This window comes from Leucopleurus acutus, assembly GCF_964270905.1.
Source record: "Leucopleurus acutus genome assembly, chromosome: 14".
NCBI lineage: Eukaryota > Metazoa > Chordata > Mammalia > Artiodactyla > Delphinidae > Leucopleurus > Leucopleurus acutus.
Window position 1 is genome coordinate 33,013,478 of NC_139156.1, and position 15,355 is coordinate 33,028,832.

The following is a 15,355-nucleotide window of genomic DNA, read 5'->3' on the forward strand; positions in this document are numbered from 1 at the left end:
TGACAGAAAGAACATAGAAATCAGTAAAATCTACAGAGCTTGAGAAAATAGAGGAACTTCAGGCTGGTATGGATGGATCTTACAGTGTGTGGGTGTTTGTGTGTGTGTGTGTGTGCGTGTGATCGATACTGCGAGAGATGACCCTAGACAAATAGCCAAATTCTATTAATACCAACTCGGGTGTTCAGATGTTTCTCTGTTTCTAGGGAACCATTAAAGGCTACCAAGCATGAGGGTGACATGATGAGATCTGCGCTTCGAGAAGGTAACACTGATGGAGGTGGGGAGAATAGGGACCGGAACCAGGGGGACCAGTGCAGAATCTCCCCAGCAGCCTGTGGAACAGTGATTGCAGCCTCAGTTAGGGCCATGGTCCTGGGGTGAAGAGGAGATGGCAGATTCTCATGCTGTTTCCTGTTGAAAGTGGACATGAGGGAGAGGTAACTCCTAAGTTTCTTGCTTGAATAATTGAGAGAATGAAATACACCTTCAGAGAAAACCTTTGTTGTACAGGGCTGTGTGCACAGTCACAACAATTAATTAATTAAGAAGTTAAAAATCAGAGCTATGGGTCATTGGGCAGATTGTAGACAGAACAGCCTAGGTGATTGAAATTTTTACTTTTTGGTCCCTTGTGGGCCATCAACTGGGCACAAACCAAAACATGCTCATCCATAACCAGCCAATAATTCCTCTAGAAGCCCTCTTAGCTGATGGGTTTGGCTTGAGTTGTCACTGAAGGTTGCTAAATGTTTCTTACATTTGTCATATAAGGAGGAATAGAAAAAGAGGCTAATCGCTGTAAAGGTGAGAGAGGCTATGGATAGCTTTCCCTGGACAAATCATATTTTGAAGAACTGAATGATAAAATCTTAGTAAGGATGGACTTATGATTTATCATGTTCATGCTGTTTGCTTTTCTGTTTTTTAGTTTTTGATTTCTTATGGGCTATATATTTATGTATTGATTGTGGATTAATAAAATAAATGATGATATTTTTTTCCCCAGAGGGATCAATTCTGTTGCTTCAGACAAGATCAGATCTCACTGGAATAAATAGAATTTTTTCTGGTTACACCAAATTCTTATATAAAGATTTTTTTTGTGTGCATGATACTAACCTAACCCTGTAATTTACTCCCTGCAAATAGAACTCTCTTTAGAGTTGGATAGCTTTAGTTTATTAAAAATTTGATCAACAAATGGCAATGTGGCCACATTTTATGCTCTTAAATTTGAATTTTACTTCTGTAATGAGCCTACATCATTGGGGATTTTAGTCTGTGGTTGAGAAGAACAGGACTGTCCTGTGTGAAAACACATTTCTGTAAATTGCCTTTGCTACAAGTACCACTCGCTCCTATCACTAAAAACAGACTAGAATGAATAATCATTCCCACTGGTTATGTTTCACAGCAGGCCTATGGAAACATGAATGAAATTACATTTGCTTGGGAAAGGTTTTGTTGCTGTTGTTTAAAACCATAGGTGTTTTTTAAAAAAATAGGTTTGTATAACTACTCTGATGAATTTTTATTGGATAATTTTATTCTTCCTCTCTACAGAGTGTGGGCTTTTGTTTTACTTGTTCTCCAACACACATTGCCAGCCAAGGCCTACCAGGATCTTTTCCCCAAAAACATTATATGTAACTTAAGGAGGCACTACGTCTGTTTCCCTCAGTACCCCAGGCTAACATTTCAAAAAGTACTTCTCATCATGCCTTCTGCAGAAGGTCTGAAAAAGCATTTGGGGCCATAATGAAATTATCAGATTGTTAGGGTGGGCAACATGAATGGGTCATTTCTTTTCTCTTTTCCACAACTTAGCAAGAAACCAACTGCCTTTGTACATCAATCAAGCAGAATCGATTCTGAAGTTTCTCTCTTCACAGGATATGACAGGTCAGTTTGGTAATCCGCGGTCACGAATACCATTAGAATCCATTGCAAACCCCGAGCAATGGTTGGTGTGATCCAGGTCTGGTCTGATGGCAAAAGTCATGCAAAGGCAAATAAGTCCCCTGGGTCTTCATGTTCCAGTGTGGGGTGTTCAGGGCAGTGGATGGCCCTGTCCTACAGAAAAACTCCTTCTGTCTGTGAGCCATGCATTCCCACCACTGTTATGATTATGGCACTACTCATACTTGGAGGCTTTTCATTTATTTTCTCCTCAGTGAAAATGCGCTTATTAGACCCTTTCCCAACGACAGGAGGAAACAGAGAACATTGGACAGGAAGAATGGGGAGCAGAATCTTTAGGAAACAGGATCCTGGAGATCAGAGACAAACTTTGACCCTGGACAATTTTGCATAAGATCAGCACTGGCACAGATCTGCCATGTTGAGGTTAGCCAGTGTGAGTTAAGTAAGGACATCCAGGGCAAGAATCACTCGCCCTTTTGTTATTTCTGAAAACTGAACTGCTTTTAGAAATAAGGGCTGGAATGTTCCATAGGAACTCAGAGCATGGAACGCAGGGGCATGGCACACACGCTCCGTGTGGGCTATTTAAAAACCAGTTCCTTGGCTTTCCTCTGTGATTCTAAATACGTGTAATCACATTACTCTGCAGCAGCCGGTAACTATTTCTATAACATTGTCCAGCATCTGTGTTTGCTGAGGCCGGATCCACCCAGCAGAAACACAGAGTGGAGAGGTGCTAACTGATGAGGTTGATTGATCCGGGCTTTCTGTGTCACAGCTAATGCCCATCCAGTGTTGGAATTTGAGTAGTATGTGTCAACTGACACTTCTCAAATCTTAAGGACTGATCTATTTAACTCTCCTGGGGAGAGAGAGGTGCCTTAGCTCAACAAAAGGATGCTTTTAAAATGAGCCATCTATGTATTTAACAAATAATAGCATAGGCACAACTGATCACTTTCTCACATACAAGCAATTCTTATCCTACGGAAGGATCCCAGCACTGAAGACTTTGCCCCTTTATGTGCTAAAGACTCTGTCTTTTTTGAATTTGTTTGATGTACTAACACTTACCCTAATCACACTATTAGCCATCAATCAAACAGATAAATCACTTAGGAATATTCTACTCAATTGTTAATCATTCAAAGACATTAGCTAGTAGAAGGACAGTAGCCAACATTATTACATAATATCAAAACACCTGATCAGGTTTATGAAATGAAATAGTCAAACCAGTTTGGGGATTTCATATAGATGAAACAATAGATTAAGTGATCTTTTTTTTAGCTTTTTTAGCTTTATGTGAAAAGTTAAAACCCTACCATTTATAAAATGTGTAACCATTTGTCACATCCTATACCAAGCATTTTATCTACTTAAATCTTATTTATCTCTGATAACTCTTCAAGGTGTCATCACCTCCATTTTACAGATGAGGAGACTGAGGCTCAGAGAGAATTAGTCATTTGCACACAATTTCACGTCTAGTTTCTAGGGAGTGGTAGGGTGAGATTTACACATAGGTCTCTCGCATTTCAAATCCATGCTGTTTGCCTCTGTCTATAAAACCTCAAACGGCCAAAATGGCCAATTAAGGCAAGAAAACAAAAACAAGCAAAAAAACTTGGGTCCAGGATCATGCAGTTAAGATAACTACAGCTCAGTTGATGGACATTTGGCTGATTCCCCCCCTGGAACCGGTAACTACAACCCAGTCTGTGGCCTGACACCTGAGAACGGGGGTGGGGTGGGGGGGTGGACCTCTTGCCCCCGTATGTGGTCCTGATCTAAGAACTAACATTCCAATGGCCAAACGTTACACGTCACAACAAATTATCCATGTTACATTATGACTGTGGAGAGATCTGATTTCTTAGTCAAATATTATTTTTTGACTATTTTCAGACATAGACTGAATATATGGTTCCCTCATGGCTAACTTAAAACACACAGCAAAGACTAATCCTTTGCACTATCCTATATTAGTATTTTCTTTCCCTCCTTATAAGGGGATGAGTTATAAATTAGATGAGATTAGAAAGCAGTCACTTGAGAATGAATATTTTAAGGAATTACCTAGAAAGAACTGAGATTTTTCTTCCCCACATGGTAAATCATACAGAGTAGCAGCCTGCCCCAGGTCCCCGAGGACAACATCTTGAGCGCATATGTTATGCTGGGTTCTGTATTGACTAATTCAGAAACTCCAGGGTAAAATAACCAAAGTTCCCAAGTCAAAAATGAAAGTAAAAGGGTGGAATGAAATGAAGATCATTGTTGCAACATTCCAACAACTTCATAAATAGCCATGAAAGTAGCTAGCATTACAGGTTAGCAAATTTACAATTGCAAGCATCAATCCGCACCGTTGGTGTCAAGTCGCAAACAAACCCATCTACCTCACTTTACTGATATTCCTTTCCTCCTCAGAAATATAATCACATTTGACAAAATTAATATTGAGATCGTTTTACTAGAGGGTTTATCCAAATATATGCTGTATTAAAAATAGTCATGATATAAATATTTCTCACAAGAGCTGCAGCGATGGTGTGAATAAAAAACTCCCTTCTGAGATTTCAGTAAAACCAGATCTCACAAAGGATCTGAAAGAAAACAAAACAAAACAATAAACAGACACACACAAAGAGACACACACACAGAACAAACCTTATGTTAATCCAGTTTAGCAAAACAGTCACTATTTGACACTATTTCATGAAGTACGATACTGTTCCTTCCCAGATGAAGTAGGAGAGATGAATCTGCTACAGGTTTCTCATAATAATGTTCAGGGGTGGAAGATATCTAAGCATGTTCTGTAGCAGCTAATAAAAATCAAAATTTCTAAATGCAGCAAAATGTTAGCCCTGTCAAATGGCCAAGCGTGCAAGAGGAATCTCTCCCCATGCCCTTCTACCAATACATGCAAAGCCCCAAATACATCGGCTGGAATTTTTAAATTGTAAATTAGATACCAAAATGCTTACGGGCCTTACAATGAGATAACGTCAGGAGGAACGGTGCGTGGAATGGATCTGGCATTCTCACATAAAGCATTATCTTTGGTACAAGTACACACGGCAGGGCATTTTGGCTTCGCTGGTTTCTTCCCCTCAGTCAGCAAAAGCGCAGATAAGAGACATAGGCAATAAGCAATTCTTTTCAGGGGGATGCAGGCATTTCCCATCCTTTGGCTTCTCTCTGATTCCATGCAGTCGAAAAAATATCCCCAAACATGAACAGGGCTTCTGGAATTCAGATGGTGATTGTCTTGCTTTAAGACCAGGTCACATAGGAGTCCACCCTTTTCCTCTGCCTCTGTCTCTCTGCTTTTCAAAACAGGGACCTGCAGCTGATTCGTGAGCTGCTCCTCGCTCCAGCGATGCACTGCTCGGGGAAGAGACCTGTGAGGTGCTGCGAGATGGGAGGGATCCAACTGCTCGAGGAGAGAGCGGACTTGCATCACCACGAAAACACTGAGCACAGACCAGCCTTCGAAGGCAAAGCGAAGTGATGTAACAGAAAATAAACAGCTTTCTGCTTGCACCGGGAGCCCTTTAATTGTTACCAAAAATAGGATGGCATAATGTCTTATTAGTGGGTGGGTGGGCCGGTGGGTGGGAGCAGTCATCTTGCACCGGATCTCAGCAATCTCAGAAACCTTTGGGAATTTGCTTTTCATGTGGCAAACAACCTAGTAAGGAAAGCTAGCTTTGGAGCCAGCCCTGGCTGGAAATAGGAAGTGAAATGAAACTCTCTCCCTTCGCAGCTTTTGGCTAAAACCTTGGTATTTCTTGCTGAGTCCACCTGACTGATGCCATCGCTGAAAGACAAGCAAGAACACATGGAGAATGTGACTTTCAGGGAATGAATGTGAGTAAATACTTTTCTGACACTTAACTGTCATAAATTATTGATTTTCATAATCCACCCCGCCCCCTCCCCCCCATGTGTAAGCCATTCCCTCCTCCCGTGGTGAGGGAGGGAGATAGAAGCGGTTCGTTGACTGCCTCTGTGTATAACCCGCCCTCCTCACCTCTCACACTCCCCTTTCTTGAGCGCTGGAACCGGAAGCCTGGAAGGAACTCCCTGCCAGCAGGAGGCGGCCAACTTCGGTTTCCAGGGCTCTGGTAAGGTCTGGCTGAACCCAGGAGGCTGAGATACGGTGGGGAAAACGCCAACCTGAGAGCCAGAGACCTGGCTTTTTAGGGTCCAGTTCTGCTATGAACTAGCTGATGGTGCCTCTGGATCTATTCTCCTGTCTGTAAAATGGGCATGATAATGCAGACGTTCCATAAATATTACAAACATTAAATCCAAATGGTAGGGGCTTCCCTGGGGGCGCGGTGGTTAAGAATCCGCCTGCCAATTCAGGGGACACCGGTTTGAACCCTGGTCCGGGAAGATCGCACGTGCCGCAGAACAACTGAGCCCGTGTGCCCCAACTAGTGAGCCCGCGCGCCTAGAGCCTGTGCTCCACAACAAGAGAAGCCACCGCAAGGAGAAGCCCGCACACCGCAACGAAGAGTAGCCCCCACTCGCCACAACTAGAGAAAGCCCACGTGCAGCAACGAAGACCCAACGCAGCCAAAACTAACTAATTAAATAAATAGATAAATACATTTATTTTTTAAAAATCCAAATGGTAGGCTATGTTACTGTCCTGTATGATGGGAAAGAGGATGTACCCTTAGAGAAGGAAACTCATTTAAACAAGAGAAAAACAAGAGACCCTGGCTTTGGGGCAGGGAGGTATAATCTATGTGGGCGTGGAGATGCTTAGGATGGAGGAATAGACGCTTGGTCTTCTTACCACGTCACAGGCGGCCATCCCTCAAGCTGGCACCGTTGGCCAGTGATGTCAGTCCACAGTCCTTTTTCTCTCAGCTTCTTAGACTGAAAGGAGTACAAGGACTATTTAAGCAAATATGTGATTATGACATAAACTCATCCTGCATGGAGCTTGAGGCGTTGATGGTCTAACCTTTCCCTCTTGTAGGGAGCTCGCCCCTCGTTTACTTCTCTGGAAGCTCTGTGAGAGGAGGGCGGTGGCAGTCATGGTCATTCCCGTATTTGATTGCTGTCTGTTTACCCAGAAGACTGCAGGCTCCATGAAGGGAGAGACCCCTGGGTGAATCCAGTGCCTGGACAGCGCCCTGTTCAGCGCCGTGAACAACAAGCGTGCCCTCATGGGCAGCCACAGAGCGCGGAGGCGCGCCGTGATCGGGACATGCTCATCCCAGGAAACTCCAGACAGCTCCTCAGAGCTATCATAAAGGAAGTGAAGGACAGTTCCCTGGAGAAGCAATGATCCAGCTGAGTTCCAAGTTAAGGGGGAATGACAGAGTTGGCGGGAGTATTCCAGGTGGAGCAAGCAGCATTTGCAAAGGCCTGGCCACCACCCAGAGAGCCAAGGTTGCCTCTGCAGAGCTCTAGGCAGCAGAGCGATAGGATATGGTTTGTGTTTCCAAAGGACCAGTAGGTTATTCTCGTTAAACCAGTTTTGGGGGGCTCGTAAATATGTTGGTTTGTGTGTGTGTGTGTGTGTGTGTGTGTGTGTGTGTGTGTGTGTGTTTTGTTACAAAACAAGGAAAGAAAAAACTGAGTCTTACAAAACAAGGAAAGAAAAAACTAAGTCTAAGAGAAGTAATGGTTTTAGAATGCATTCTACTCTTGCTTCGCTGTCTAGGACTCTATGGAGGAAGGGAGTCTATCACAGTGATTTTAGAAACCATGACCTATGGGCAAGCCCCACTTGAAACAGTAAAAGTGTCACAAAAGTTGGCTGCAAGTCAGATGTTTGTAAACTGAATCCTGCTTTGAGTGCACAGTGGAAACTTGCTTCGTGAAATAATTATGTGACGAAAATTTCATAGAAGATGGTTTTTATTCAAACAATCACCTATGCCCTAAGTTCTCTGACTTGCAAGTGATGTGTTTTGTAACTATAAAATACAAACCCTGAGATCTTTTAGGGACCTCAGAGTTCTCGGCTCCAATCACTGCGTGTTTGCGTGTTACAGTGGGGAGACCGAGGTACTGAGGGGTCACACAGATGAAAAGTGGCAGGGCCACCACTCTGCATGGGGTGACACTCTGGCAGATGCTTGGTTAAACTGATCTGTGTAGGCAAACAGAATACTTCCCTCCCCTCTGATACACTTTCAAATGTATCAGATTGTCAAGATGGCTTGATCAGCCCTTGGCTTTGTGCCCTGTAGATGCCATCAGGGAAAGGGTGAGCAGTCTTTCATGTTTGACGTGGTTAAGCCAGGAGACCAAATGAATGCGGGAAAGAAATCATAGCCATGACTTCACTTTGCAGCTGTATTTATCTGGCGGTTCAGTTTGTCAGTTCAAGTGGAAAAAGGACCATAGCGGGTTGTTGGGGGCGGTTCTCTAAGGAGAAATTACAATGGGCATTCTGAAAAGACAATAACTTTTTCTTTTGCTGTGGCATTTAAAGCCCAGATTTGAATTTCCTATTCAATTAAAGCACCTGCTGAGATCAGGCACAATTTTAACTGTGTAGTAACATATTGCTGATGTTCATCTAGGGAGGAGAAACATTACAGGTTCCAGAACTGGACTGAAGAGGGAACTAGTGAGAGGAGGGCAGGTTGCCGCTATATTGAAGTCTTTTGTTTATTTATTTATTTATTTGGTTGCACCAGGTCTTAGTTGCTGCTCGTGGGCTCCTTAGTTGCAGCATGTGGGCTCCTTAGTTGTGGCATGTGAACTCTCAGTTGAGGCACACGTGTGGGATCTAGTTCCCTGACCAGGGATCGAACCCGGGCCCCTTGCACAGGGAGCGTGGAGTCTTATCCGCTGCGCCACCACGGGAGTCCCTATATTGAAGTCTTGAGGGGCCTGGGGAGGGGGCCCTGTTGCTGACCAAGCTTCCCTGCCCTCCTTCGGGAAGCCCTGGTAGGGCACAGAGAGGGTGTGGGAAGTGGGAGGGTAGAAGCTTAGGGCTTTCCACCAGCTTGGAAGCCTTTATATAAGTTTTGGCAACCCACCTGTGCATTACGGGGGGGCCTTGGGAGACAGGCTTAGAAAGGATGAAAGCAGAGCTGGAAGGAGGCCCAGGGAGGTTGGGAGGCCTGGCTGAGGCAGGCTCACTGCCCAGTTCCAGCTCTGGAGGAGTAGCTGAGGGGATCCAGGGCTGGCTCTGCACTTGGCCAGCCATGTGACCATGGGCTAGCTATCTAACCTTTCTAGGTCAGTTTTCTCCTCTGTAAAATGAGGAGTATGTATAACAGTACATATCACATAAAGTTGTTGAGAGAATGAAGGACAATAATGTATCTAAAGTGCTCAGCATGGGGTCTGTTACACGAAAGATTTATCATCATCATTGTCATCATTGCAATGGGACTTGAATTCTGAACATGTAACTTCTGATATTTGGAAAGCAAATTTCTCAAATAATAATGGGTTTATCTCAAGTGTATATTCACTCCAAGAAGCAGGCACTTCTGTGCAGGATGACAGACTGTGGCCTTGCCAAGAGTCTCTGCACATGAGGGAACCAAGAATCCTCCTGGGGAAGAAAGAACTCTCTCCCAGTTTGGGTGAGAGTAGGAGCCCCCAAGCTTGGTCCAAGGATAAGGACCAGGGCTGGAGAAAAAGAAGGTGGTTTTGAACATGGGATGGAAATTTTTTTTCTTCAGTCCGTTGCCCTTGAACATGTATAATTTTGAAGGCGTAAGAAGAATCTACTTTGGGATCCCTGTAACAGAGAGTGTTCTCTCTAGTTTGGTGGGCACAATTGCGTTGCTTGTGGGTGCCATGGGGACCACACACAGTGCTCTGGCATCCAGAGCTGCTATAGAGATATGAGACCAATAGTATCTCCATCCAGGTCCATGGCTCAGACATCACCAGAATCACTGGATTTTCCACCAGGAGCAACTCACCCTTACCGTCCCACAGTAGTGACAGCCCCACAGACATAGGAAGTGGCAAATGATCCCAGCAGGGAGCCTAAGCAGCAGAGAAGGAAAATGAAGATGTTTGGGAGCGCATGTGCGACGTTCCCTGGCATTCTCAGAAACTGAAAGGGGTCTTTGAGGAGGGGCTGGCAATTCTGGGAGAGTTGTTGAAAGCACAGAGAGAGAAGAACAGCCTGTGCTGTGGTTCTGATCCCAGTTTTCCCCTCAGGCTGGTGACCTAGGAAACACACATCGTGCAAGTAAACAAATGATTATTATGAGCCTTAAAAGATCCAGCTTGGCCCTGCCTCCTTTTACACTCAGACATGCAAACTGGTGTCAGTTTAAGCAGCTTTCTCAATAGAGCAGGTTTTTTTTTTTTTTTGAGAAATAATTCTTTATTTTTGAAAACTCACACTGCAGTATTAGGGGTACAGAAACATCCTGTCTGCAACTTATCTTGAAATCATTCAGAAAGAAAAATATGTAACTGAGTATGTATGTGTGTGTGTGAGGGAGAGAGAAAGAGAGGGAAGGCTAAAGCAAAAAGCAAATGTGTTAAAATATTAAAATTTGGGTAATCTGGTTGAGGGTCCGCCTGCCGATGCAGGGGACACGGGTTCGTGCCCCGGTCCGGGAGGATCCCACATGCCACGGAGCGGCTGGGCCCGTGAGCCATGGCCGCTGAGCCTGCGCGTCTGTAGCCTGTGCTCCGCAACGGGAGAGGCCACAACAGTGAGAGGCCCGTGTACCGAAAAAAAAAAAAAAAATTGGGTAATCTAAGCAAACAGTATCCAGGAATTTTTTGTTCTATTCTTGCAACTTTTTTTTTTGTCTGAAGTATGTCCCATTAAAATACAAAAGAAAAAAAAGAAAAGAAAAAATGAAGGAAATTGCAGATGTGAGAGACACTGATAACAGCTGGAGAACGGGAGTTAATCAGAAAATTCAGGGAAAAGGAATGGAAAGAAGAAAGGAGAGCCTGTATTCACGGGGAGAGGCAGTTGAGCAGCAGAAGAGAGAACGCTCGAGGGAGTGAAGGAAAGCATCCGGTGCGACAGGACCTAGAGCAGGGTTTTTGAAGCAGCAAGTCAGCTGCATTAGTGGGTTGCAAAATCAGTCTAGTAGGTCAAGCAGAATTTTAAAGAATAAAATAGTTTTGAATCCAAAATTGGACTGTACTGCACCTATAAGAGTAGCTGTTGCCTTGTGAAGCCTTTGTTTCCATTCTTTGGATATGTGTGTGTGTGTGTTCAGGGTTGCAATATAAAATGTATTTCTTACAATTGGTTTATAACCTCCCCACACACACACAAAAAAAAAAAGAGAGAAAAAGAAAACATTACCTTACAGGATGTTGAAGAGCTTCACCCAGCCCCAGGAGTCTGTGAAATGGCAGAGAAATGTTGATCTCAATTCCAGTAACTTTCACTTACTGATTGAGAGCAGCAATCAGACCTGTTGGAATATCATTTCTGTTATTTACTAGCTGTGTGACCTTGGGCGAGTTGCTTAGCTTCTCTGTGCCTCATTTTCCACACTGGTAAAGTGGAAGTAATACCTTCTTTGCATTGTTGATATTAGGATTAGTAACAGTGCACGCGGAAGGCATGTCACAAAGAAGGCGTTCAATTTCTGATAACTCTCCCAGAATTAAATGGGAAGGGGGGGAGAGGGCAGTGAGCAGAGGGCCAGATCTTAAAGATTAGAAGTAGTGTGTCACCAAGGACTCTTTGGTAGAGAGTGATGGACACTGACTCTGCCTATCTAAGCATAAAAGGACCTTACTGGGCTTCCCTGGTGGTACAGTGGTTGGGAATCCGCCTGCCAGTGCAGGGGATACGGGTTCGAGCTCTGGTCCGGGAGGATCCCGCATGCCGCGGAGCGGCTAAGCCCGTGTGCCACAACTACTGAGCCTGCGCTCTAGAGCCTGCATGCCACAACTACTGAAGCCTGTGCCCCTGGAGCCCGTGCTCCGTAACAGGAGGGGCCACCGCCATGAGAGGCCCGCGCACCACAATGAGGAGTAGCCGCCACTCGCTGCAACCGGAGAAGGCCAGTGCGCAGCAGCGAAGACCCAATGCAGCCAAAAATAAATAAATAAATATATTAAAATAAAGGACCTTACTGCCATGGTGATGGAGTGACTCACAGAAGGGCTGTCCAAGCAGGCTTCAGAAATAGAGAAATTTGTGGGAGCTTGGGGATCTAGGCAGCAGGAGCTAATGGGCAGTGTCCTCTGGTGAATCCACTCCTACCAGTTCTTATCCACATGTTCCTGCTGAAGGAGAGAGTCCATTGGGCTCAGCTGGAGTCAGGTACCCTCCCATTTGCCATGGGAAGCCAGGGCACCTTGACTGGCAATCCCACCAAGAGTGCACACTGTGGGAGAGGGGTGGCTCCCCAAAGGAAACTAAGGTGCTACTACCAGAAGCAAAGAGGATGGATGCTGGGCAGGCAAAACCAGGGGACACTCACTACATGACGTGTGCCAGCGTCTGTTAGGCTAGGGCAAAGGGAAATGATAGCAGCTATCATCCCAAATCCATCCTCAAGATTTTAAAGTGCAATGACCAGGGGACAATTTAGACAAACAAATGAATAATTTCCCAAAAGTCAGCTAAACTCTTATGTCCTGACTGTGGAATCAGGGGATTTTCAACTCGTGGTCCAAGAGAACAGAAGTTTGGCCAAGAAGGGAGTTGAAAAGGCAACAATAACAAAAGCTGACACAGGATGCATATCATGTGCCAGCTGCTGTTCTAAGCACTTTATGAATATTAATTCATTTAATCCTCGTAACAATCCCATGGGCTAGATATTATTATTTTCTCTATATTTATAGGAGAAGAAAAGGAGGTCCAGGAGGTTAGAGAACATGCCCAGTGTTCCGCAACTAGTGAGGAGTGGCAATGGGATCTAACCCAGGCATTCTGACTCTGGTGCCCAAGGTATTAGTCGCTATTGGACACTGCCTCTCCAAAGGGCAGTGTGGGATGTGGGATACTGGGGGCCGCTTTGGAGGCCCATAGCGTCTCCCTGGCTAGGCACCGCTATTTGAACTACAATTCCCAGCATGCAACTGGGCTATCATCTTAACCTCTTCCTCACCAAAAGTTCCTCACTGTCTTGGGTAAAAAGTTTTTTAATGGCAAAGGTGGCAAAATCTGGTTTCCCTAAAGCATGATTATGAGATGAGAGCATAAATGCAGATGTCAGTGGGAGTAAATAGAGGAGAGGGCAATATTCGAAGTTAAAATATCCTCTGCAGTTTTTAGTGTTTGCAGAAAGACATTGGAGATCAGCATGGGAAAGACTGTTTTTTAACTTGGAACTGTGTACCAGGAAAGTGGCAATAAGGGTGTTTTAAAGCACCCATTCTCAAACATGGCTGCACTTTGGAATCAGCTGGGGAAATAAAAAAAAAATACTTAATGCTTAGGTTACATCCCTAGAGGTCCTGATTTAATTAGTCTGGAGCATGACCTGGACTTTGAGACTTTAAAAATCGCATTAAATTCTAAAGTGCGGCAAAATTTGAGAATCCTTGTTTTTGAAGGGAAGTATTCAGGTGTAGTCATAACGATGAATCAAATTGTGACTAGCTCAAGGAAGCTTTTAAGAAAAAAGAGAGGGAGACACTCTAGGCTCTAAAAGCAGTGGTTCTCAGCCCTGGCTGTACATTAAGATCACTAAGGAAATGTTTTCAAAAAAATACAGATACCTCACCCCAGACCAATTGAATTAAAATCTCTGGGGGTGTATTTTAGTGCTGAAGCAACCCCAGAACAGTGGTTCTCAAAGCGTGTTCTTAGATTAGCAGCATCAGCATCACCCAGAAATTTGTTAGAGATACAAATTCTTGGGTCCCATCCCAGGGTCTCTGGGGTGGGGCCCAGTAATCTGTGTTTTCATAAGGCTTCTAGGTGATTCTGATACACTTTCAAGTTTTGAGAACCCCTGCCTTGGGATGTAAGCTCCAGGCAGGAACCTGCTCTAACATGTTCACCAGCAAGCCTTGCAAAGTGTTAGAATGTGCTTTTTTAGTCTGTTATGTTAATGGCACTCAAGGAACCACACATCCCAGTGTCCATGCCCTGTGCCCCCTCCCCTGGAAGCCAGCCAGGCTGGTCCTCCTTAAGCAATAAAATGTGGCAGAAGTGATACTGTTCCAGTTCCAGGCCAGAGTCCCAAGAAGACCCAACAGCTTCTGCTTTGGGGCTTTTAGGAGCCCTGAGGTACAATGTAAGATGTCAGGCTCCTTGTGAAAAGGCCATACAGAGAGTTAGAAGTCCTAAGACTGTAAAGAGAGATCCAGCCACCCTATCATCCAGGCTGAGTTCAGCCCCAAATAGATCTGCCAGGTGAATGCAGCCACAAGAGTGACCACTGGCAAGACCAGCAGAAAAAACTCCCAGCTGAGCCCAGACCAGATTGAAGAGCTGTGAGCAAATAAAATGATTGCTGTGTGAAGCCAGTGAGTTTTGGGTGGTTTGTTAATGCAGGAACAGGAAAAAGAAAAAAGGAAAAGAAAAAGAAACACTGCTCAATAAATAGTTGTTGAACTAATGGGTAAAAGTGCTATAGGGACATGGAGCTGGAACATAGCCTCTCTCCTTTGTCAAAGGAGGAAAAACAGGAGTTGGAAAGAAAGCAGGGATATTCTATCCAGTTGATGAAGAGGGTGGCTAAGAAGGGAATTTTGACCAGAAGCCAATAATGCTATACCCATACCCAGACAGCAAAGGCCCACAATACCCAGCCAAGAATAGAAGAATTAAAGGTACTCTTCTTTTTAAATTTTATTTTATTGAAGTATAGCTGACTTACAATGTTGTGTTCATTTCAGGTGTACAATGAAGTGATTCAGTTATATGGGTATGTATACATATATTTGTATATGTGTGTATATATATATATATATATATATATTCTTTTCAGATTCTTTTCCATTATATATTACAAGACATTGAATACAGTTCCCTGTGCTATACAATAGGAACTTGTTTATTCATCCTACATATAATAGTTTGTGTCTGCTAATCCCAAACTCCCAATCCATTCCTCCCCCACCTCTCCTCCCCCTTGACAACCACAAGTGTGTTCTCTATGTCTATGAGTATGTTTCTGTTTCATAGATAAGTTCATTTGTGTCATATTTTAGATTCCACATATAAGTGATATCATATAGTATTTGTCTTTCTCTTTCTGACTTACTTCGCTTAGTATGATCATCTCTAGGTCCATCCATGTTGCTGCAAATGGCATAATTTCATTTTTTTATATGGTTGAGTAATATTCCACTGTATATATGTACCACATCTTCTTTATCCATTCCTCTGTCAGTGGACATTTAGGTTGTTTCCATGTCTTGGCTATTGTAAATAGTGCTGCAATGAACATTGGGGTGCATGTATCTTTTCGAGTTATAGTTTTCTCTGGATATATGCCCAGGAGTGGGATTGCAGGATCATATTTCAACTCTATTT

At 44.0% G+C, this 15,355-nt stretch overlaps 2 protein-coding genes across 13 annotated transcripts in view; one reads left to right on the top strand and one right to left on the bottom strand.

Moving 5' to 3' along the window:
- LGI1 (leucine rich glioma inactivated 1) overlaps positions 1–5,158 on the bottom strand; it is a gene marked incomplete at both ends in the record, with an annotated part of 32,599 nt that extends 27,441 nt beyond the window's left edge. For 2 of the 3 annotated variants that reach the window (XM_082854465.1, XM_082854466.1), the window contains 2 exons: positions 4,464–4,535; positions 4,929–5,143. In XM_082854465.1, coding sequence (XP_082710591.1) covers positions 4,464–4,535; positions 4,929–5,143 — 287 coding nt within the window. Of the gene's footprint in view, positions 1–4,463; positions 4,536–4,928 lie in introns of all 3 variants that reach the window. The other variant, XM_082854464.1, reaches the window with a different exon arrangement.
- LOC309971473 (protein FRA10AC1) overlaps positions 1–15,355 on the top strand; it is a 167,142-nt gene that overhangs the window by 76,715 nt on the left and 75,072 nt on the right. For 9 of the 10 annotated variants that reach the window (XM_082854475.1, XM_082854477.1, XM_082854472.1 and 6 more), the window contains 6 exons: positions 207–265; positions 1,831–1,905; positions 5,275–5,447; positions 5,702–5,805; positions 12,712–12,817; positions 14,716–14,744. The gene's annotated coding sequence lies outside the window, so the exon portion shown is untranslated. Of the gene's footprint in view, positions 1–206; positions 266–1,830; positions 1,906–5,274; positions 5,448–5,701; positions 5,806–12,711; positions 12,818–14,715; positions 14,745–15,355 lie in introns of those variants that run through there. The other variant, XM_082854468.1, reaches the window with a different exon arrangement.